The sequence below is a fragment of the Protopterus annectens genome, chromosome 16.part0, assembly GCF_019279795.1.
Source record: "Protopterus annectens isolate FY-2018-M chromosome 16.part0, PAN1.0, whole genome shotgun sequence".
Lineage (NCBI taxonomy): Eukaryota > Metazoa > Chordata > Ceratodontiformes > Protopteridae > Protopterus > Protopterus annectens.
This window is the reverse complement of record NC_056750.1, coordinates 509,340,901-509,365,971: the sequence shown is the minus strand read 5'-3', so window position 1 is coordinate 509,365,971 and position 25,071 is coordinate 509,340,901. Positions and strand designations below refer to the sequence as shown.

Sequence of the window (25,071 nt, the reverse complement as noted above, 5' to 3'; positions counted from 1 at the left end):
TTAATCACAAAGGATAATCCCGAAGTTCCACCCAGTCAGAGGGACATAGCTCAAGAGATACAAAAGCTGCTCGAAAAAAGAGTCATCCAGACAGTCCCACCACACCAAGTAGGATCCGTTTTTTGCTCTATTCTTTTTAGTGCCAAAGAAAACAGGGGACTGGAGATAGAGTGAAAGTATTTAGCTACAATAAGGGCCTGACAACGAAAAGTTTGGGCGTTGAACAAAGCTCAAAACTGGCAGTGAGGGACGTCATGGTTCTCGGCCTAAACAGCAGTAAGAATGGAAATCTTGGTGTGGTATTTGCTTTCCACAGGCGAGACAATTGTTAACTTTTTCTGACATCGGGTAGAGCAAGATAAAAGGATCCCCAATGGGGTTCTTAGCTTTAGAAGACTTCAACTTCGGAAACGAAAACTCAGCGGCTGACTGGCAGTCATGGGAACTGCTTCTGGCTCCTTGGCAAGAAAGACTGATGTAATGGTGTCGGCTGCCTGTTTTTATACCATTGAAGACCTGACGTCAGTTCTGGAGCAACAGCAACCGATGCAGAAATAATAAGCCTCTGGTATTCAGGCCAACTGAGGGCTACCCCTGGCAGGATAACCCAAGTGTGATGACTGCAACAGTGAATACACTCCAACATCTACATTTATGGTAAGTGTACACAACTGTACTTTCTGGCTGGGAGCCAGTCATTGCCAATTTCATGCACTGCCCTTCGGTCTCACCAGGGTATTCACCAAATGCATGACACTGGTGGCAGCTCATCTAAGACTACAAAGATTCTGGGTGTGTCAATATTTAGATGAGTGCCCAACCCCCCCCCCCCCACAGGCATCTACTGCTTCATGCCTTGTACTGTACTGTGGACCTAGCAGAGTTTTTAGGTATTTCAGTAATCAAGGAAAAGTCAAATCTAACACCCACTTGAAACTTAGAATTCATCTGAGTAACGTTCAATACAATATCCTGTCTGGTTGCCCTACCTCTTCACAGACTGCCAAAGTTAAGGTCACAACTACAAGTGATACTCTCTCAAGAAATACTCCCAGCTTATTTAATCTTAGAAGTTCTAGGGTCAGTGGCAGCAGCAATCACCCTAGTCCCCTGGCAAGATTCCACATGAGGCTGCTTCAGTGGCTGCTAGCGTCACAGTGGTCCTTGTTGACTCACCCCATATCTTATACAATTTGCATTACGAATTGGTACAATCAAGGTCTGAATTGGTGGATTAAGCTGGAAGACGAGTTATGGAGTTGCCCCTTTTCCCCATCTTGGCCCAAGGCTATAGTGACCATGGATGCATCCCTGATCTGGTGAGGGGGGGGCTTTTTCAGGGAAAGACCGTCCAAGGCAGTTTGTCCCCCTTTGAGGCCAATTTGAATATCAACACCCTAGAACTGAGGGTGGTTCTTTTAACATTGCAAGCATTCCAATATGCCCTTCCAGCAGGGACATTTGCTATCCGGTCAGAAATGTCCAAGTGGTACATCAACAAACAGGGGGATCCAGATCCTATCTTATGTCGGGAAGCCATGAGAGTATGGCAATGGGCGATCGCCTCCAACTGCTTTCTAATAGCAACGCACATTCCAGGAAGCTCCAATGTGATTGCGGACAAACTGAGCAGATGCATTCTCCTGCCTCATGACTGGTCTGTCAGTCCTATTGTAGTGATGGAAATCATTCATCGTTGGGGTCAGCCTTGCTGCATCCTGTTTGCACCTCCCACGAACCACAAATGCAGCAGCTACTTTGCCCTAACCCCCCCCCCCCCCGGGAGAGGCAGCAAGAGATGTTGTTCTACATGATTGGCCTCCTGGACGACTTTGTGCCTTTCCTCTCATTCCCCTAATACCCCAATTTTTCAAGAAAGCCCAATGGTGGAGAAACAAAGTGATCCGCATTGCACCTTATTGGGCCCCATCAAGTTTGGTTCCCTTTTCTTTGGCCTCATCCGGTTCACCATCTCTGGACTCTGGACCCAACCCTGGAGCTCCTGTTTCATCCACAGGGGCGGGTCCATCCCTACGTAATGACTCTCTGGCTGACCGCTTGGTACCACCACTTCTGGTAATTGCCAGGCAGAATAATCTCTCTTCCCCAGTACAAAAGATACTTCTGGTCTCACATAAACCATTCACCAGAAAACTTTATCGTAGCAAATGGAGCAGATTTGTGATTTGGTCTCAAGGACCAGGCTTAGACCCCTCTTCAGCCTCTATTAATAATTAATGAGAAATGCCTTCTGGTTACACTAGATGTTAAAAACTTGTTCACTTCCATACCTAATAATTTCGGTTTGGAAGCTGTTAGATCAATTATGAATAGCAGTAAAAGATTTACTAATAGTGAACAGATCCTATTGAATGCACTTCTTGAGTTGGTATTAATGAATAATGTTTTCATGTTTAATGACAAATTATAATGTGATAGTGTTCAATCTCGCCGTTTGTTCTTACACATGGGTTCGGAGCCGATCCTCGGCTCCGTGTCGGCCGCTTGCAAGCTCTGCATCGAGAAGAAGCTCGAGACAATCTAATACCCACAATCCCCCTCTGCCTTTACCTCAGATCTAGTTTGCCACTGCTGCGTTCGCATCGCTGGGAGCTAGCTCGAGCATCTTCAGATAAGATATAACTTATTTTTTTGTTATATTTTAGAAAGAGTTGTTCTGAAAGTACCTTTAGGTATACTTAGTGTATGTGTGTGTGTAGGTAGAATTCTCGGTACCGTAAAATTTAATTTATCTGGTTAGAGTTTTCGGGGCCTACTATCCCCATCTAAATTTGACAACCGGACTGACATACCCATCGGATTTGACTTGTTTACATTGGATTTGTCTTTTATACTGGACTTGACTTTTCTCTCTACTGTAAAATGTCTGACAAAATTAAATCAGGCTTTAGGCGTTGTCAGTGTGGCCAAAAAATGTCAGTTACTGACAACCATAGTTCCTGTGTCTACTGCCTTGGCCCTCTCCACTTACAAGAGGACTGTTCAATTTGTCACTCTTTTAGTGGGAGGGTCATGACAGATAGGCGCAGGAAACTCATGGACAGAGGGTTGTTAAAACCTTCCTTTCAGGAGGCTCTGGATGCTTCAGACCAGGCATCCAAATCCTCGAAGGAATCGAAGACGTCGGAGCCCAAGTCATCGGCTCCGAGCTCTTCGAGTAAAGTTAGATCACCGGTTCCACAGACTTCGGGCCGAGTGTTCAACTGGTGTCGGTTCCTGAGCCACGAGCCTTGGAACCGGTGATCTCGACTTTATTGAGGTCGGCTCCGTCTTCGGTTCCTTCGACCCGTTCTTCTAAGCTCTCCGATGTCGATGTGGATCGTGTGGTGCAGAAGTTATTGGAGCATTCGGCCCTATCCAAACTTATTTCAGTTTCCACCCAGTTGGTGTCGAAACTTGAAGGCCTCCCATTGTCTCCATCCATTCCTCCTCCGAGACCTATCGAGTCTTTGGAGCCGGAAGAGGTTGATCTTCTGATTGTGGAGCCCTCGGGTCCAGAACCGTCCTTCTCTCGGTCTGTTCCTCTCACCTCGACTCCGTCGAACCCGGTACCGGAGTCTCGGAGCCGACGATCTGTCCTTGGTTCCGGGGCCGAGTTGAACCGACGTTTCGGTTCCGACCCTTCCCTCGGGGCCTCGGCGCGGATCGATTCGGCTCCGTCCTCGGGTCGATGCCTTCGTGCCTGTTTCGGGATTCTTCCCATTTCTTGAACCGGGAGATTCTTCGACTCGGGCCCCGGGCTTTCGATCTGATGAGGAAGGTGTTGTCTACCCAGACAACCACATCAGTAGAAGCAACCTCTCCTCCCCATAAAGGGCCGTTATCCTCCTCTGCACCCATGGCCACATCCAAGCGTCGAGCACCGGTGTCTCAGCCACCCCTGGAGGGTGCCCCCTCTTCCTCGGAGGCTTCTTCGGATGCTCCCCACGAAGAAGTCCCTAGGAAAAGATTGTGTAAGAGGAGACACTTGGATTCTCCACAAGAATCCTTGACATCCGATACTGACTTAGATGAGTCAGAAGGGTCCCCTAAGTCACCTTCAGAAGATGTCTCTTTTTCTGACATATTGGAGATCCTGAAACAGAGAGGTGACTGGCAGTCCCTCCCCCCTTCTGAGGATGAGTCAGTCTTGCTGAAGGCATTCGGTGCTCGCCCTTCTTCCTCCTGGGTCACTCCGCCCTTCGACTAATTAATGGAACTTATTGCTCGAAGGGCGTGGGAGGCTCCTGACACAGTGCAACCAGTCCCAAGGAAACCCAATAAGTATATCACTGCACCCCAGGACAAGACTTACTTAACAAAAGGAGTTCCATTTGACGCTATGGTGGTGGCAGCAGCCACGAAAAAGGAGATGTCGGAATCTTCCTCATCTGTCCATCCCCCTAATAAAGATTCTAGGACTATGGACAGGTATGGGAAGCGCATTTTTAGTTCAGCGGCTTTTTCCATGCGATCCCTGAACTATTTGACCCACTTTACACGACTACAGAGGGATCTAGTCAAAGAGTTGGGAGATACCCTCCAGGGTACTACAGATGCTGCTGTCGCAGAGAAAGTGACAGCGCAACTTAATACCCTTACATCCATTGTGAACTCGTCCATGAGGCTGATCTCTTACGCAGCCGAAGGTTCGAGTAGGGCAGCAGCTTCAGCGATTGCTCTTCACAGGCAATCCTGGATGCGCTTATGTTCATTTGCGGAAGCCTTCAAGTCTTCCTTTACTAACGCCCCATTTGACGGTGCCACTCTCTTTGGCCCCAAAGTAAAGGAGACCCTTACCCGGTGTGAGCGGGAGGGAAAGACTCTGTCTGCTGTCGGAGTCCGTTTTTCCACCCCAACCAGACCGTACCCCAAAGGGCAACGTGGTGGAAAAATGTGGTTTCGAAAACCCCAAGGATCTTTCCCAGGCACACAGGGTGATGCCCCTTCTAGAGGCAGAGGAGGGGCAGAGGTGGAAGACGCCGCCCTGGCGGCAGAGGGGTCCGCAGAATCAAGGTGACAGGGATACACTCCTGGTAAACCTTTCCAGCACTCCTGAGAGGAGGCCCGACTGTCCTGCTCTGGAGGCAGTCGGGGTCGCTTAGCTTTATACCCTCAGGCCTGGCAAAACATAACTACAGACAAGTGGGTAAAAAGCGTGGTTACCAGAGGTTACAATATACCCTTTCTATCCCATCCCATTCCAAAGAAAAGACTCCCAGATGTACCGCCCCATCTGCGAGAGCCAGCAGCTATAGAAATTTCAAAGCTGCTAGAAAAAGAGTCATCCAACCAGTCCCAGCAGACCAGCAAGGATTCGGGACTTACTCAAGGTTCTTTTAGTTCCAAAGAAAACAGGGGACTGGAGGCCCATTCTGGACCTAAGCGACCTCAATACCTTCGTCAAGAAAGAAAAGTTCGAATGGTCACGCTTCAATCGATCCTTCCATTCTTACAGAAGGGCGACTGGATGTGCTCAATAGATCTGAAGGATGCATACTACCACATCAAAATGGCCAGGGCATCCAGAGATCATTTGCGCTTCCGGCTGGGTGCCAGTCACTTTCAATTTCGAGCCCTGCCCTTTGGTCTGACCTCAGCCCCCAGGGTCTTCACCAAATGCATGGCAGTGGTAGCGTCTCACTTGAGACGCCAAGGATTCCAGGTGTTTCCGTATCTGGACGACTGGCTCCTATCTGCCACCACCCAGCGTCAACTAGTACAGGCCAGAGACTATACTCTTCAACTGTGTATTCACCTAGGAATTTCCTTAAACTTCGGAAAATCCTTACTACAGCCATCACAAAGTATCTTATTCATAGGAGCGGAATTAGATACACATCAGTTAATTCTAAGACTTCCTCCAGAAAGGATACTTTCACTTCAGACTCACATACGTCTTCTTCTCTTGTCCAGAAATCCCCAGCAAAACTGGTACTGAAGGTTTTGGGACTCATGTCGGCTTCTCTTATAGCAATACCCTTGGGAAGACTGCACATGAGAGTCCTACAGTGGCTACTGTTTGCGCAATGGTCATTCCAACAACTACCTCTAACACACGAGATTCTCATAATGAACACATGCAAAACACACCTAAACTGGTGGCTCCAAACGTGCAACCTTTCCAAGGGAGGACCATTTGTGCTACCCGCCTACAGTTACGGTGACCACGGACGCGTCCCTGATAGGGTGGGGGGGCATCTTTCAGGGACAGACAGTCCAAGGCGAATGGACCAATTTAGAGTACAATCTGCACATCAATGTTCTAGAGTTGAGGGCAGTGTTTCTAGCATTGCAACACTTTGCTCCCCTTCTTCCTCTGGGAACTATTGCAGTTCAGACGGACAACATGTCGGTAGTCTGGTACATAAACAAGCAAGGGGAACCAAGTCCTATCAGCTATGCAGAGAGGCCATGAGAATGTCGCAACGGGCGCACTCCACCGGTCGCTTTCTGGTACCAACGCACATCCCGGGTCATCCAACGTCATAGCCGACAGGCTGAGCAGAGCAATTCTGTTACCGCACGAGTGGTCCCTAAAACAGTCAGTTGTGAAAAGATTTTTCGCGTGGGGCCAGCCGTCCTGCGATCTGTTTGCGTCTCCAGTGAACGCCAAATGCAGGAGCTACTTTGCCCTATTACCCCTCCAGGGAAGTCCCCAGGGACGCACTGATTCACGATTGGCCCCCGGGACTCCTGTACGCATTTCCTCCCTTCCCTCTGATATCAAAGTTTCTCCAGAAAGCCAGAAACCTACACAGGACAATAATCCTCATTGCCCCATTCTGGCCTCGTCAAATTTGGTTCCCCTTCCTGATGACACACTGCATTCGGGGACCCTGGATCCTGGACCCAGAGCCAGATCTATTGACTCACTCGTCAGGGGCTCCCCATCCCGTGCTCTTGTCCCTCCATCTAGCAGCTTGGCTGCTCCAATTCCCAACTTAGCCAGGTCTGATCTTCTTTCGCCTGCAGTTCAGAATATATTAGTGGCTTCTCATAAAGCTTCCACTACTAAAACATATTCTAGTAAATGGAAGCGATTTGTATTCTGGACGAATACACAGCAATTGGATCCTTTTATAGCTCCTTTGAATAAAATATTAGAGTTTTTAACAGACTTGTTCCATCAGGGTGCTTCTCCTGCCACATTAAGAGTTCAGTTGGCTGCCATTTCTAATTTCCATGTGGAAGAATGTGGGGCTCCTGTTATGGCCCACAGACTTTGTAAAGCCTTTTTAAAAGGGGCTTTTCATATTAGACCACCAATTAGATCTCCTACGTCACCTTGGAGTCTAAATTTATTGTTATCTAAATTAATGTTGCCCCCCTTTGAACCAGCCTCCTCTTGCCCATTGAAATTTTTGTCTTGGAAGACTCTCTTTTTGGTAGCCATTACATCAGCTAGGCGAGTATCTGAACTTCAAGCTCTCTCCATTAAGCACCCATATTTGATCTTTCACTCTGACAGAGTTTCTCTTGAACTAATTCATCCTTCCTTCCTAAAGTTTGTTCTATTAATAATATTAATCAGTCCATTGAATTACCCACCTTCTTCAAGAATCACTCCAACAAAATGGAGTATATGTTGCACAAATTAGATGTTCACAGACAGCTAAGGTTTTACTTGGATAGAACAAAGATCACAGAAAAACTGATCAACTTTTGTAGCCTTTGCTGATAATAGGAAAGGAGTAGCGGTTACCAAAAGAACTCTTTCTAAGTGGTTAACGGATTGTATCATCTATGTCTATGATTCTTCAAATCAAACTCTTTTGCACAAACCCAAAGGACATTCCACAAGGTCAGTGTCTACATCCCTGGCTCATGCAGCCCGCCTACCACTAGACGCTATTTGTGCGGCTGCTACTTGGTCTAAGCCACATACATTCATTTCTCATTATAAGGTAGACAAGGTTTCTAGGGACAGGGCAACCTTTGGTTCCACTGTGCTCAAGAACGTCCTTCCGTGAGTTCCTCAGGAACAAGGAGCTAGGGGCGCTAGCCATGTGTAAGAACAAGCGAGATTGAACACTATCACATATAGAAGTTATGTCCTTACCATAACGTTCCATGTGGAGTGTTCATCTCGCCTTTGTTCTTACATTCCCACCCTCCCGCCCTTAGGAAGAACGTTCAGTTTTGGTGCCTGGCCTGGGGCATTCTGCTTCTGCTTTGCAGTTGTTGTGTATATAGTTGACATGTATATATATGTGTATGTGTCTATATATATATATATATAGACTCTTAGTTCTGTGCATATGTGATGTAAGCATGAGTGTGCTCTCTCTGGCTACTGGTTTGCTTGCAAACTAGATCTGAGGTAAAGGCAGAGGGGGATTGTGGGTATTAGATTGTCTCGAGCTTCTTCTCGATGCAGAGCTTGCAAGCGGCCGACACGGAGCCGAGGATCGGCTCCGAACCCATGTGTAAGAACAAAGGCGAGATGAACACTCCACATGGAACGTTATGGTAAGGACATAACTTCTATTTTACAACAATGGGGGGTTGCCATGGGGACCCCCTGTGCAAATACCTATGCTAACCTAGTGGTACATTACTTGGGAAATGACTTATCTTTTTAATAATGATTATTTTAAGAAAATATGCTTATATAAGAGATTTGTAGATGTGCTTCTTTTTTGGAATGGCACTTTAGATGAGTTATTCTTGTTTATTCAATATCTGGAATCTACTACTTCTTTTTTGAAGTTTACCATCAACTATTCTTATACTAGCATAGATTTTCTAGACATCACGATCACTAAGGATAAGCAGCATTCTTTAAGTACAACTATTTACAGGAAAGAATGCTGGAAGAACACATTGTTACACTATAATAGCATGCATCCCAGATTTGTCTTTGGTAATATAGTAAAGAGCCAGTTTGCTAGGATTAAAAAATTATGCAGAATTCCTAGTGAATTACATACACAAGGTATTTTACTAGAGAACCTGTTCATAGATAGAGGATACAATCCAGAGATGGTACATTCCATTAAGGAAATTTATATACCTACAGGAGCAACGTGTAGGTCTGGTGAAATGATATCTAAACAACATAGACATAGATACAATAAGAAAGTTTTTGATAAATTTAAGGTCAGTTTCAACATCAGGTATACTAGTGACAATAAGGCTATTATCAATATAATAAATAGGAATTGGCATATACTCATGACAGACCCAGAAATAAGAAACATAGTTGGACTTACACCGACTTTTCTTTATCGTAATAGTAAGAACTTAAGAAGACTATTATATGTTGAGCGAATGGATGAGTACAAAAGCGATAGATCAGAAATTACAAAGAGACCAGGCACTTTCCCTTGTGGTAAGTGTAGCATGTGTGCAAGGATTACTACAGAACAAGCTTTTGTACATCCTACGATAGCCTTTAAATTTGAACCGAGACTAATGGCAACTTGTGAAGATAGGAATCTGGTATATTTAGCTGATTGTCAATTCTGTCAAGCTTTTTATATAGGCATGACAACCAGACGTTTAAAAGAAAGGATATATGATCATGTCTATGATATTAAGAAATGTGACTCTAAAAATGCATTGGCGAAACATATTATGAACAATCCAGGACACATGTTTGCCTTTAGAGTTCTACAGATCATTACACCAAATAAAAGGTTAGGTGATGAGTTCAATGACTTGGAAAATAATGAATTAAGCTGGATCTTGAGACTCAAAGCACATCATCCTCCAGGGCTTAACCAATATGTGTGTGTTAGAGCCTCTTTGAAAGGACGTAGTCTCAAATAGACAATCATAGAAGTACCAGGAAGTTTACATTTTTACATTTATACATAGTTATAGATATCAATATCAATTTCAATAGAATGAGTATGCTGATATATCAAGTACCATCTATTTAATTTCTTTTATGAACTTTTGTTAGGTTTATTAAATAGTCAGGGCATTCAGACTGTACTACATCATTAAAAAGAAAGGAGTGTATTTCATGTTTATATGTTTTTTATATGTATATTGTTACGCCTTCCATGCCTTTTATGCTTTATAGCATTGGCCTATAAATTATATAGCAGTTGTTACTTCACTTTGTTACATATTTTATGTATAGATCTTTGAAAGATTCAATATCTATTTTACATGTAATTGACTTAGAATCATTTTCACAGTTATCTAGTTTATAAATAATAACAATATATAAAATACGTATAAGTTATAAATTTTTTAGTTTTAAATTTAGATTTAGGTTTGTTAGCAGCTTTGTTTACTTATATATCTATATATTTATGTGATTTAGATATAGAATGTCAAGTACCAAACTTTTGTATTTAATTTTAGTTTTTTAATAATTTTTTGTTTTATTTTTCTTAACAAACATGTAGGTTAGGCACTAGCACTTTAAATGTTTCTAATTAAATATTTGATTGTTTCATTGTTGATTTAATGAAGATTTTTTGGTATACATAGAACCTGTAGTTTCCTTGTATTATTAGATCTGATGAAGCGTACTTAGGGTACGCGAAAGCGTTCATCTCTGCAATAAACCTGTTTTTACAATCGTGGTGGTCTGCTTCCAGTGTTTCTACCTATCTATTAATAAGGTGTTGGAGTATTTAACAACTTTACTCCATTCAGGTGCTTCAGCTTCTACTATTCGAGCTCATTTGGCGGCTGTTTCAAATTTCCATAGTGGTTTCAGTGATTTATCCCTGATATCTCCTAAAGGGAGTTAAGCATTTGAAGCCACCTTTTAAAGAGCCCATTGAACCTTGGAATTTGATGTTAGTCTTGCAAACTTTGACTCAGCCCTTTATCTTGGAAGACCCTATTCCTGGTGGTCATCACTTCAGCCAGAAGAATATCAGAATTGCAGGTCTTGTGTGTAAAGCACCCATACTTAATTTTTCATAGAGAGAGAGTTTCACTTAGGACTAACCCCTGCTTTCTATCCAAAGTTGTTTCAGACAGGAATATTAACCAATCCATTGACCTGCAAGTATTTTTCCCAAATTTTTGAACAAAGGAGAATATTGTTTGCATTTGTTAGATGTGCACAAACAATTTGTTTTTACTTGGACAGAACAAAGTCCTTCAGAAAATCAGGCCAACTGTTCCTGTCCTTTTCAGGTCCTTGAGTAAGCAAACCAGTTTCCGAAGTCACCTGGTCGAAATGGTTGAGAGATTGTATCACCTTTGTTTATCATAAAAATAAAATGAGTCTATCAACTAAAGTCAAGGCTTACTCTTCCAGGTCAATTTCCACTTTGGTGGCCTTTCATTCTAGGGCCTCCATGGATTGGATGACATTTGCACATCCTTTGGCTCTATGGTGCTCAGGAATATCCTTCCATAGGGCCTACCAGGATATAAAGTAGATAGGGACTCTGTCACAACTATCAAGAATGAATGTACTTCTTTATCTGATGTTGTCAAATCTTATGTTCCTACCATAATGTTCCATCTGTTTTGTCGATCTTCGATCTTCATTCATTCTTGACATCTCACCCTCCTATCCCCTCCAGAGGCTCCTGGTGGTCCAGATTGAGTCCTGGTTGGATGATAGTTTTGATGCTCAGACAAAGCTTCTCCTTTTACTTGCTATGGGCAGACGCTATCTGTAGGGAAGGAAAGAGAGACACAGTATAGGGTAACCTTAGGTCGAGAGTTTTTTTTGGCCGGTTGTTACAATGTCCAAGTCTGTTCCGAGGACTGAACTGAAACCTAACAGTCAAGAATGAAGATGTAACTTATTTTTCTGAGTGTACTACTTCTTCATTTGTCTGTGTTTAAGCTTGTGTTTAATTGCAGTGTATCCCACAATTTCAGTCATGCCTGCATTTCCTTCTGTCTGACTTTGTGGTAGTTTTGTTCATAGCGAGTGACTTCATGAGAGTACTGCACTGTTTTTAGTTCTTTATGTCTTTACCCTGGATGCAGGAGGGGAAAAAAGTTTTGAATTGGAAATGCGTGTCCTTGCACTGCAATTCATAGAACATCAAGGATATATTTTATTTTAGGCCTGCTTATTGGTAGAGGATCTATGCTGGTGTCCTTGAATGGGAGGCCAGTCAAGGTTGGGGAGGATTATTGTACTGTTGGTTGGCCCACATTCCTTGTGGGAGAGCAGAATGCTGCAGGAGTTTGTTCCAGTAGTTTGGGGGTTAGCCTGGGTAGCAGAACTGAAATGTTCCTGGCTGGGAGACATGCATTTGAATGCACATGGGGTTATAGCTTTCAACCTTCCATCTTCAAAATGAAGAACATTAGACCTCTTGATATGGAACAAATCCACAAAATGTGGAAAATGTACTAACAGCTTACTAACAACTTCAACTAGGAAGGTCATAGGATGGTCAGAATATGCTGGTTTTGCTTATAAAAATATCTTTAAATGAATTAATAAGATTCATTTTTATTTAACATTGTTATCAGTTAAAACAAATCCAAACACTGAATGTGTGACAGACCCTTTCAGTGTGGAACTTCGAGGGACATGAACCTAAGACCCCAAATGAGGTACAGTCCTCATAATAAGATACAGTTAAAGGTATGCATGGGGTGCTCAGCTTGTAGAAATATGCACAGAGTATAACTATCTGGCCTGCCCTGGCTGTTTTAGTCAGGGTGTTAATTAAAAAATCTTAGTACCACTTGTGCTATGACTCACATTAATCTATTCTTGCTTTAAGCATGTTAATTGGTTGGGGTGGAGAGATTGTTGAGGTGAAGGGGATACAAGCCTGATGTTCCTGGGGAAGGAATACCTTTGAAATGTTGGTGTCTATAAACTCAAGCAGCAGAATTGCAAAGCTATAGGTGCAAATATGGGGGAAATGTATACTGTCCGAGATAGTGGTGCCTTGGATTTTTTCCTGTACTTCTCAAAAAATGTTTAAAAGTCTGGCACTGTATGGTTCCCTTCCTAATGTGTTGTGGAGTCTTTTACCATTCAACACAGGTCATTGTATAGACCTAGCAATGTACTTCATTGATATTGGTAGAAGTCTTTGTTATTGCCTTTAATTATAAAACTGTAGGGACATTTGTCTTTTACCCATTTCCAGTGCTTACTTTTTGTTTCTTTTGCAGGTGGGACATTTGGGTCCCTGGAGTTTCGCATTGAGGAGCTGAGACATCATCTGCAGATAGAATCTGCTGTCCAAGAAGGGGCAAAAAATGTCATAAAGCTGTTAGGAAGCAGTAAGGTCCAGGATCGAAAGGCACTGTCTGAGGTATGGAATATATAATAATCTTTAATTGTAATATCTTAAGACTCTGTGTAAAGTGTGAATCTATGCGTAAATGGGATCTGTGCATAATTGGTGAATGTATAAAAAATTGTAAATTAATGTGTATATTCGGAGGTGTAACTCTGAGGGATCTCGGTTGTGGTACAGAGTTGGGATTTTCTTGAAACCTGTCTTACAGCACTGCTTCAAGTATCCCCAGCTTTCTTGCACAGGTAGTCAAACCATGACATCTTTGAGGTGGGGAAAGGAGTGTGCATTTGGTGACCCTAAACTCCTTAGTTGGATCTTGCAGCTCATAAAGGTTATATCTTATCCTAATGTACAGTCCTTAGGTACTTCTCACATTCATTGTCTAAAAAGTATAGTCCTAAAGTGTTCCTTTGGTTATCAGATCATAAATTAGGATGCCCATAGGAGCTGCTTCTGTTTTTTTTTTTTTAATAGTCATAGATAGCCTCAGATGTCATATGCCTGTTTGAAATGCTAGCACTGCAGTACAATCACAAGAAGATGGACCTCAAACATTTTTCATGATACCATCCATGCTAACCAGATGGTAGTGATTTAGGGTGTTCATTGTAAGGATTGACCTGAGTCTATCACAATGCCAGGTAAGAGATAAAGAACCCCAGCTGTTAAGCCCATAGCCTTCCTATACCTCTAAACCCTTGCTGGTGGTGAACTCCTATTCATATCAGGAATTTAAGTACTGTCCATCATCTGCAGATGAGACTGAGAACGATTGGACTAGTGTCATCCTGGAAACCTCATTGGTAACGAGGCCAAGAGACAGAGCAACACTCCTCCTGCATATGAGTAGCTGCTTTGTAACATGTGCCCCAGATGCTCGCCAATATACTTGTGATAAGTCTGACCTGTGTTTATCTTCTGTTGAGTGGCATGCTTTTTGTATGCATCCAAAAGCTGAATGCTATGTAATATTCTCAGCCAACTACAAGTATAGGACTTCAAATGTTAGCCACAAAAATAAATAAATGGATAGATAGAACAAGGCTTTGAACAGATTATCAAAATATTTTTTTCTTCTGCCACAGTGGATGTGAGGGATGTTGAGTTTTTCTTCCCGCCCCTTCCACTTGTCAGAGCTGTGGCAATATAGTGGCAGGGTCAACAGCTGCTGGTACGTTTCTGTGCTAGATATCATAGCTGAAGCTCTCATTTGCTCACAATGAACTTCACCAGGCTATTCTGGATTTTGTTTTCTTGAGAGAGGTCCTCTTTGAAGAATGGTATTTGGAGCTTAAGAAGAGATGAAGAATGTTGTCTGTTTTTGATGAGGTATATTTCTGTGTGTGTGTGTGTGTGTGTGTGTGTGTGTGTGTGTGTGTGTGTGTGTGTGTGTACATGTGTTGTATATTTCCACTCTCATGAGGCTTGCTTCTACTAGCTTCACATGTGAAGCTCCCCACAAGGCAGCATTGTTGGCAGTTGCCTTTACTGCCAGTGAGAGGCTAGTTATGTAGGTTTACCCAAATCTTGGCTGTAGAGTTTCTTAATCAGGCTCCATACATATCCATCTGGCAAACTAGTGTTAAAGGAACTTGTTTGTGTTATGCCTGTTTCAACATATTAAAGCCACCATAGAACCTATACTAGTCTTGGAGCTAAAAAAAAAAAAAAAAAAAAGGTTCTGTTGATTCTTTTTCTCTTTATCGAGGAAGGTAGGAGAGCTATGTTATCCTGGACGTTAGTGGCTTAAGTACGTCTGTATACCAGGTTCCATATGGTGATTTTTGCTCATAGAGTTTAAATATTGTTAGAAGACTTGACTAACACGTGTTGGTACATCAGTATTTTGGAGCTATGTGAGAGGTTCCTACAGCCTGCAATATCGGCTTCACTTCAGTAGAAAGTGCTACTTATCCTGTTTGTCCCAACGTTTTTATCATGAGGGCAGCAGGGGTGGTTTTGGTCTCTAAATAACGTTTTTTGGTCTTTCCATATATGGGTGATTCAGTGTTAGTAGCCCATTTGAGATTTCCTTTCTGTTTGTCTTGACTTGCCACAGACGCAGTCTTACAAAATGGTGTTATTTTGAAGATGTCTTATTTGGCCTTGTATGGAGATTTGCCTTTATCAGGACAGAATTCAACACTGTCCATTGGCAGTTCTCTTTCCAGGTAAAGTGTCCCACAGAGCTCTGTCCTGGCCCCCCTCCTCTTTGGTATACATTTACCTGGCTTAAAGGCGGATACCAATGGGCTATGACAAAGCAAGTTTGCTGGTTGGAAACTGGAGGCAGTTCCCATTGTGATACTCAGATTATCCAGCAGGGGGCTTGATGAAACAAATGTTTGGTATATTAATCTTGGTTTACCCTCGACATCAAGGAATGCAGTAGAATTTCCTTTGGTAAGTCTAGCATCACTGCTGTGTACCATATTCCACTTAAATTTAATCCAGCTAACATGGACTTTGGTATTCATGTTAAGACTCACCTTTGACCACCACATCTCTGTGGTGGTTAGAAAATCACACTGCCTTGTACCATTTGTTGTTTGTGGTATCTGTGCAAGGCCTCAAGTAGTTTGTCACACTTTTCATCAAAGAGATGAACATAATGCTCCCTTTCTGTATGTTGATTGCTAAGCATCTAAACCTGTGTGAGACGTCAACTGTTCCTCCCCAAAAATCGTATTTTAGCACCCATAGCTACTCTTGTAGACTAAATGTCTTGTCCTTTTACTCATTGTATAAGACTCCTGAGGTGTGCTCTTTGTTTAGCTTTCCATGCTGTGAAGGACCATGCACTCTGAACTCTTTTAACTGAATAGAACAAGTGGTGAAGCAAACAGCACCTCTGGAGACATTAACTCAAAACTTTCATCAGTAACACCATATGCTGTGACTGATAGCCTACTGCAGAACCAGGGTACATTATTAAGTTGTCTTTACCTTCAAGTCACAGTATTTCCCTAGGAACCATTAAAACAAATCTGGCTTACTGGACAGGTGATCATAAAAGTTCACCTGGGATATGGTGAAAGCTTAATGGGGGACATTGTTAGTCTCCTCCTGTTTATTGGGTGATATCACTGAGCTTTCTCAATGTTCTTGGCTGTAAGCTTAATAAGAACCTAGGCACCTATAAAAGGGTTCAGAGTTTAGGGTTTTGGCCTGTTGGTTGGGTTTCACTATGGCTGCTCGCATTGCTCTGCATCTGCTTGGGCTCTCATAGTGGCTGTGAGTTTCAAATTCCTTTTGACCCACATCTTTATGAGGGTGCTGCATAGTTCTATTTATCTGATGTTCTTCGTGTTTCACTGTTGCAGTCATTACATTTGGGTTATCTGCTTGCACTAGCCCTCAGTCAGCCTGATTAACAAAGTCTTGGGTCCTGCGTCAGTTGCTGTCTCTTCTTCAATGACGTCAGGTCGTCAGGGTATATAACATGCAGCCGACGCAATTACATCAGTCTTTCTTGCCGTGCGGTGCCCGAAGCAGAAGCAGTTCGCAAGTGCTGGTCGGCTGACTCCTGAAATTTTCGTTTTCGAGTTACAGAACCAAAGTCTTCAACTAAAGCTAAGTACCCCATTTGGGAAACGTTTTCTTGCTCCTTACCGATGTCAGTAAAAGTTAATAATTGCATTACTTGTGGAAAGCAAATACCTCATAAAGATTTTCATTCGTACTGTATTCCTTGCCAAAGCCCTGACCACGACGTACCTTTCTGTCGGTTTTGTGCTTTATTTAATTAGCGCACTATCCGTCGTCGGTATATTTTTGCCTCTAAATATTTCAGTTCTTGGTTTAATTATCTAGAAATGTCAGTTAGCCATCCGAATACCGGGATTTTGAAAAAATGCAAAGATATAGAGACAGGCCACCGAGGTCCAAAACTGCCGACGACGCTTCTCCTGAGCCAGTCGCCAGTTCACTGGTACTCAGTGAGGCGCTTTCCAGCCCCTAATACACACTACTTCTGATTCTCAGGCCTCTACTGAGACCCATTTGGAGTCCGGTACGCTGCGAGATGCTTCAACTATGGAACCCGCGGATGTCTACCTTGGATGAGTCCGGAGCCGCTGTGCAGGCAGTTACTTCTGAGGGTGTATTCAGGTCCTACTGACTTGTATATTAAACCAATGCCTCCTTCTTCATTTAGGCTTAAATCTCGAACCATGCCAAAAAAAACGATGCCCAGGCTGCATGCTCAGGCCTCTATGCCTAGAAAACAAATAAGAATGGCTGAAGATCTTATAACTCTAATCAGGAGAAGACAAACCTCCCCCTTCTAAGAGACCTAGGACTGAAGTTGTTTATGAATCTTCTGAACAGGATTCTGATTTTTCTGATTTTTTCCAATGATCTGGATTTGCCCTTATCTACTTTTGAGGATTCTGATACAGAGGACTATGTTCCCTCTGCTTCCCCTCCAGAGGGTTTTTCTTTTGGTGAAACCTTACATACTCTTAAGGGAGCATTTCCACTGGTAAAGCCCAGGATTTTTCTGATTCAAAAAAGAGGCTTAAGGATTTCTTACTTCTGCCTCAGCATAGGCCTTTAGCTATTCCTCCTGTACTAGACATTGTTGGTGATGCTTTTTCGGAATCAAGTTTGGCCCCTAATTTTTTGCCTTCTGCTTCCAGAAAACCTGACATATTACAGGGTTCCTGATTCACACAAGTTCCTTTTTAAAAATCCTTTTGCGGATCCAGAGACTATTTCACAGGGACCCAAGGGCATTAAGGCTTCTACTGCTAAAAATCCTACCCCTTCTGATAGAGACTCCAAGGCGCTGGATAGATGGGGTAACAAGGTTTACACTTCTGCAACCTTGGCCATTAGGACTTTTAAACTGCCAGTTTCATATGTTAAAGTATCAGCAACATGTTATTGGATTGCTTAAACAGAAAATTATGTTGATTCCTGACTGTGTGGAAAATAAAGAATTACAGGATTTAATGCATTCTGCTGAATAGGTTGGAAAACATACTTTGCAATGTGGATTTGATTCCTTAGAGGCCTCAGGCAGGGCTGCTGTTAGTGGGTCTGCTCAGAAGGCATGCTTGGCTTAAGGAGCATTCTTTGCCTGATCATGTTAAAGCTAAATTGTTGGATGTTCCCTTAAATTAGAACTGCCTGTTTGGCAACAAGGCTGAGGAAGTTCTTAAAAAGATGGAAGATGAAGCTAAATCTACGCAAACTGTTAAAGATTTCTTACAAGTTCAGCCTCCTAGATTTAGTAGGCATTGGTCCTTTCCAGCCCCTTCCTAGATCTTCTCAAGCCAAACCCAGACACAGCAGAAACCCCAGGTTTCAATCCCAGGGGACACACAAGACTAAGCAGTGTGGGGTTTCCGCACCCAAATCAGGGCGTAGTAAGACCTCCCCCCTATGGAAAACTATCTCAGACTTGCTTTTAAAACTTCCAAGCCCTTCCCAACAGAATGCTCCTTTAGGTGGAAAGATTGGTCTGCAGGCCAAAAACTGGGAGCTTGTTACCCAGGACAAATGGGTTTTAAATAGTGTCCCAAGGATATACAGATTTCACTTCCACACCTTACCAACACCAAACGGGTGGCCAGATCTACCCCCAAATCAGTGGGCAGAGGCCCAAAATCAAGTACTCACTCTCTTAAGCATAGGGGCTATTCAGTTGATACCAGAAGAGGAAAGGGACAAGGTTTCTATTAGAGACTTTTTCTGGTACCCAGAAAAGGCAATACATGGCATCCTATCCTGGACCTTTCTACTCTAAATACATTCCTGGTGATTCCAAAATTCAAGATGCTGACTTTTCACCAGCTGCTTCCTATGCTAGGCAAAGATGCATGGTTGGCAACACTAGACTTAAAAGAAGCATACCTGCACATCCCTATCAGGGAGTCTTGCAGAAGATACCTACACTTCAAAGCAGGCGACATGCACTATCAGTTCTGTGCACTGCACTTTGGCTTATCTACTGTGCCCAGGGTTTTCACAAAGTGCCTAGCTCCAGTCATTGCATTCTGCAGGTAAAGAAATATTCATATATCCATACCTGGACGATTGTCTAATTCGGGCAGAAAGCCAGGACATTCTTTTGAATCTGGCCTTTGTTCAAAGGGTACTGACTTGTCTGGGGTACACCATAAACAAAAAGAAATCACACCTGGTACCCTGTCAACAAATTATATTCCTGGGAGCAAGCTTGAATACAACTTCCCAGATGGCTTTCCTCATGCCAGATAAATGGACTCATTTGACAGCCTACTTCAAACAAGTGGCCACAAAAACCCAGTTATCTGCAAGGCAAATACTGCAGGCCTTGGGGTTCATGGCTTCCTGCATTCTTCTACTTCCATATGCAAGGCTGCATATGAGGAAACTGAAATGGTATCTCAAAAGCCTATGGTGTCAACATTCACAGGATCTAGAAGCTATGATTCCTATCATACCTTGTCTACGCCTAGAGTTCCTTTGGTGGGCAGAGGCCTGCCACCAAAACAAGGGACTACCATTCACACTACCCCCTGCCGCCCAAACCCTAACAACAGACGCATCACACTATGCACAGGAAGTGCAATCAGGGCAAATGGAACCCAAGTCAAATGCACCTGCACATAAATCAAAAGGAAATGTTAGCTGTACAGAATACTCTGACAGCCTTCAAGGACCACATTCTTCCAGGACAACTCTACCCCCATGGTCATGCGGTATATAAACAAGCAGGGGGGGGTACACACTCTTTCCCCCTCTGCAGACTACCCATGGCATTGTGGAACACAGCCTTGAGCTACCAAGTGAATATACAAGCTCAATTCCTGCCAAGAAAACTAAATGCACTGGCAGATGGACTAAGCAGAAACCTCATGGACCCACACGAGTGGAAACTGGACCCAAGGATTTTCAACTTAACAAGCAAATGGGGGGGAGCCCAGATATAGGCCTGTTTGCCTTCCCCTAGAACCATCAATTGGACAAATTTTGCACAAGTATTCCCCACAAACTAGCTTGGAAAGTGGATGCTCTATCCTTCAGCTGGAAAAACCTATCAGTTTATGCCTTTCTTCCTCTGCCTCTGCTCTCCAAGGTCTTACTAAAGATCAAACAGGACAAGCCAAGGACGATTTTAATTGCACCAGATTGGCCACGCCAATACTGGTACTCCCTCCTGCGCAGTGTCACGCTTGGCCCTATGGCACCTGCCTCAAACTCCTTCCCTGTTGTCTCAGCAGGGGAACCAGATTCTGCATCCTCAGCTGCAAACCCTGAACCTAGCAGCCTGGCTAATTACCTAATCTCTTCTTTTCCACCCCTCAGTAAATCAGTGATGGATATCATTTTAGAGGCTAGGAGGCCCAGTACTAGAAAATCTTATGCTGCAAAATGGAAAAGATTTTGTACCTGGAACCAATCTCAAGGGATGAGCGCAGCAGTGCCCAGTTTACCTCAGATTCTACAATATTTGACTGAAATGCTTCATAAGGGCTTGTCCTTTTCCTCCATCAAAATTCATGCCTCAGCCATTTCAGCTCATTATAGCACAGAGCCTCCCCTCTTCGCTCACCCACTGCTCAAGCAGTTCTCAGAGGGACCAAGAATTTAAGGCAACTGAGGACAGCTCCAACTCCAGCCTGGGACCTTAACTTTGTCTTGAAGAAACTCTCTTCCTCCTTTCGAGCCAGCTGCTACTGCAGATTTAAAATTCCTTTCCTGGAAAACAGCTTTCCTTTTAGCAATCACTTCTGCAAGAAGGGTATCTGAGTTACAGGCTCTGGAGCCTTTCATCATCTTTCATGTGGACAGGGTGCCCCTCGGAACCATCCCTTCCTTCATGCCCAAGGTGGTATCCAGTGTGGCTGTTAATCAGTCCATTAATTTGCCTACCTTCTTTCCTAACCCACAGAACAAAGGGAAATGGATACTGCACTCCTTAGATGTGCACAGACAACTTAGATTCAATTTGGACAGGACTAAACCTCAAAGGAAATCCGAACTGCTGTTGGCATTTGCTGCAGGGACAGAGGGGGAAAGCTATTTCTAAGCAAACCATTTCAAAATTGATAGGCCACTGCATTCATTTCTGCTATAAGCACCATGGAAAACCTACCCCACAGGGCATCAGACCCCCATTCAACCAGGGCTGCATCTACCTCTACAGCCTTTCTCAGGGGCGTCTCTACAAGGGACTTCCTAGAAGCTGCTACCTGGAGTTCTGTACATACTTTCACCAATCATTATCATTTGCCAATTTTCTCTAATTCCAGAGCTGGTTTTGCCACTGCAGTCTTGCAGGGCCTTATAGCTGGTCCTAATTCTATTTAAATTCCTCCTCCCAACCTTAGCTTTGGGAATCTACCCAAATGCAATGACTGCAACAGTGAAACATGAAGAACATAGTACAGTTGAAGATATTCGAGTGTATTCACTGCTGCAGTCCTGGTTACCCTCCCTCCAGCTCCCTTTCTTCTTTTGGTTATACCTCTACTCTCATTTACTATGCTCAAAAAGCTTTTTTGTGTATTTGCTTTTTTGTTGGAGGTATATTTTTGTATTATGGATTTAATTGCTTCCCATTAGGGGGGTACCTGACATCTGGGGCAAGAAAAACTGATGTAATGGAGTCGGCTGCATGTTTTATACCCCTGACAACCTGACATCATGGAAGAAGGTACAGCAACCGACGCAGGACCCAAGACTTTGTTAATCAGGCCGACTGAGGGCTACTGCAAGCAGATAACCCAAATGTAATGACTGCAACATTGAATATACTCGAACATCTACATTTATGGTAAGTGTACACAACTGTACTTTATTGTTTGGGTTCTTCGCCTTTGTTGCTTCTTGGATTGGTGTATATTCCCTCAATTTGGAGAATGTTTTTCCATTTACACATCTATTCTTTTCTGATGTTTTCAGGAATGATAATGTCTTTGTTAGGGTAGGGAGCTTATCTCCTCTTATCATTCTCCTAGTATTGGAAACAGTTTTTCAAGCACTTGGTGTTGGAGAGTCTGATTAGACAGAAATGTCTTCCAGTAAGGCTAGCCAAAGAGGAAGGGATGTGTCTGAATAAGAAGTTCTTGGCAATGTTGTAGGTCTGTCATTGAGCCGTCAGCCATGATATTTTCTTAGTACTCATCCCAGGGTAATCCTGTGTCATTGAAGACTGCCAATGCCAAAGTTCAAGTGCTTTGGTTGGAATACTTACCACCACATTAACACTTGAAACAGGGAAGCCAACAACCAGTTCACATCCTTGCTCTTTGACTTATCTAATGCTCTCAGAGTCTTTATAAAATGCCTGTCTCGAGTAATTTTTATTCATTAAAACAAGGGTGTACGCATTTATCATTATCTAGTTGAATACCTTATTCAGGCAGACTTGGTAAATGAGAGTCGTACAGTCTTACAGTTTATGACGACATGTTTCAGGCAACTGGTTCTCTCTCAGCTTCTTCATATCTCATCTTACCCCTTCAAGGAAAGCATTGTTCCTAGAGGTCTTTCAGAAGTTGCTTACAACAGTGCATTTTTTTTTACATGAGGAAAATACAGGAGAAAAGACACCACTTCAGTGTTCATCTTTTGGAAAAAAGACTGCAAGCTTAATTTGTTTTTGTAATTGTATAATTACAATAGGTTCATTGGGTCTATGACTAGAATGCATTTCACATGTTAACTCAAAAGCTTAGTTGATTTTTCTGATCTTAAAAATAATGTCAATGCATTTCAAGTTTGAAATGAATCAATGACATACATGTGAAGTAACTAGTACAATTTGTTTGCTAAGTCACATGGCAGGAATTTCTAAGAAAAAAAATGCACTTAGTCTGGTAAATATATTCTCATGGAATCTCAAAGTTATATATCTATCACACTCCATGATAGGATTTGTCTAGATAATCTGCATAAAAAATCAAAAGGTATATGGTTTGCAATGAGCTGTTATATTTTAGACTGACATGCAGAGCTTTTCATAGCTGATATACATGAGGACTACCATTAGTGAGTTAAGTCCAACCAATCCCAGTCCATGCCTTGCAAGTTGAGCACTACAAAATCCAACTCTATAAAAAATAAGTTTTGCAACTGTTTTTAATCACCAAAAATGTTTTCTAACATCCAAATGAGTTAACAGACCTTATGCATTTTAATGTCTAGATCTTTATGTAACAGCTATGGGGAATGGTTACACAAAAGAACCTGTTAATATAATTCAGAGATGCTTCTTACTTTTGAGACACAAGATAAATTTACACTGATTATGCCTTTTATCATTTCACTGTGAGTACAAGAACACATAATGAAAATTCCAAACAATGTCTGGTTACTTCCCAAACTACTGATTATTGCCCCATGTCAAGAAAGAGTTGTGTGCTAACGGGAACTTGTCATTCCTTTGGAAAAATACTCACATGCTTCAATAATTTATCTCCCTATGTCTAAATACAAAGTACATGTACAGTATTTGAACACTATTCATGTTTTTTTTCAGGGCAGTGCTGAGAAGCCTGTAAAAGACTAACAACTTTGCGTGATGGTAAAAAGCCAGGTAACAGATGAGGAGGATGGTAATATGGGGCTAGAAGCTTTTGTCCTGCATAAAATAAACCTTTTGCAACTTACGGGGTGCTTATATGCCCAACTGTGGCTAGGCTGTTTCTGCTATGGGGCTCCCTTAAAAAAAAAAAAAAAAAAAAAAAACTGACTCAGACACTGGTTAAAAAAAAAAAATCTTACCTGAATTATCAACAAAAGCGCTTCCTGGAACGAGCAATAAACTGATGAAACCCCTGAGAAGAAACCGGTGTTGCTTCTTCAGTAGCGATCTGTGCAAGCCCTGCCCAGAATAAATAAAGGGATCCAGAAGCAGGTAAAATCTGCAAATATCAGCAGAAAGAAAGAAAATGCCTGCTGCTGGACCCTCTATTTATTTGGTGAAAAAAAGAGAAACCTAGGTCGGGGGTGGAGGTGTTATGGAGGTGGTGGCTTAGATTGCAGTAATATGATTGGCTGCCACCACTTGCTTTATCAAACACTTAGAAAGCCAATTATCTCAAAGTTTTAATGCGAACAGCTATTAAATACATACTGAATTGTAACTATAGAATGTAAATAATAATTTCAGTTATTTCAGCGTGTTTTAAAGTGAGCATAGCAAAAAAGTCAACATTAAAGTTTCTCGCGCCTGTGGAAGGCACTCGGGGGTAAGAGCATGAAATTCCTCTTGTCTGATAGTGCGCTCAGATGCAAGCACAGAGGCGCCATGAGAGTAATGAGTTAAAGTGCATGCATCTTCTGTGTAAAGATTGCCCACATGGGGAACATTCTGGAGATTGAATGGTTTGCCGTAAGTGAAAATATGGCTCTTCACAAATTTTCCTTCAGTAGGTTTGAGGGGGTGGGACAATGATTACATTCCCTTGGAACTCTGGGTGAAAGTTCCTAACACACTGCACAGTCCACAAACAGGATATACAGTGGATGTAGTAGTGTCAGTAGGTGGACATGGTTGGGAATTTAAGGGAAAACACTCCCTGGCAACACTGACACTGTTCCAGTCGCTGCCGCCTCATCACCAACTCCAGACATGGGCTGGATATAATGTGGTGGTGTTAAAGTTTGCCAAATTGCTGGGTGAAGACAGATCTACGGAGCAACAGATAGCCAGCTGTGGGTGCTGAAAAGTAGCCTTCCCTCAAAAAAAAAAAAGTGCAGACATATGATTGAAAAGTGAAAATGTGCTTTTTAGTCTCTAGAAACTGCGTGGTTGTGACGCAGGTTAAAAATGAAAGCTCCCAGTTCAAGAAGCTTGTTGCCACAACCCTGTCAAAGTTCAAAGACTGGCTGCAGACAAGTTACGTTTCCAGGCAAGTTTGCTGCTGTAGCT

At 42.7% G+C, this 25,071-nt stretch overlaps 1 protein-coding gene across 1 annotated transcript in view; it reads left to right on the top strand.

The window, feature by feature from the left end:
* PKN3 (protein kinase N3) overlaps positions 1 to 25,071 on the top strand; it is a 2,242,690-nt gene that overhangs the window by 607,995 nt on the left and 1,609,624 nt on the right. Inside the window, exon 5 of the mRNA XM_044058139.1 lies at positions 13,072 to 13,214. Within this exon, the coding sequence (XP_043914074.1) occupies positions 13,072 to 13,214 (143 nt within the window). The remainder of the gene's footprint in view (positions 1 to 13,071; positions 13,215 to 25,071) is intronic.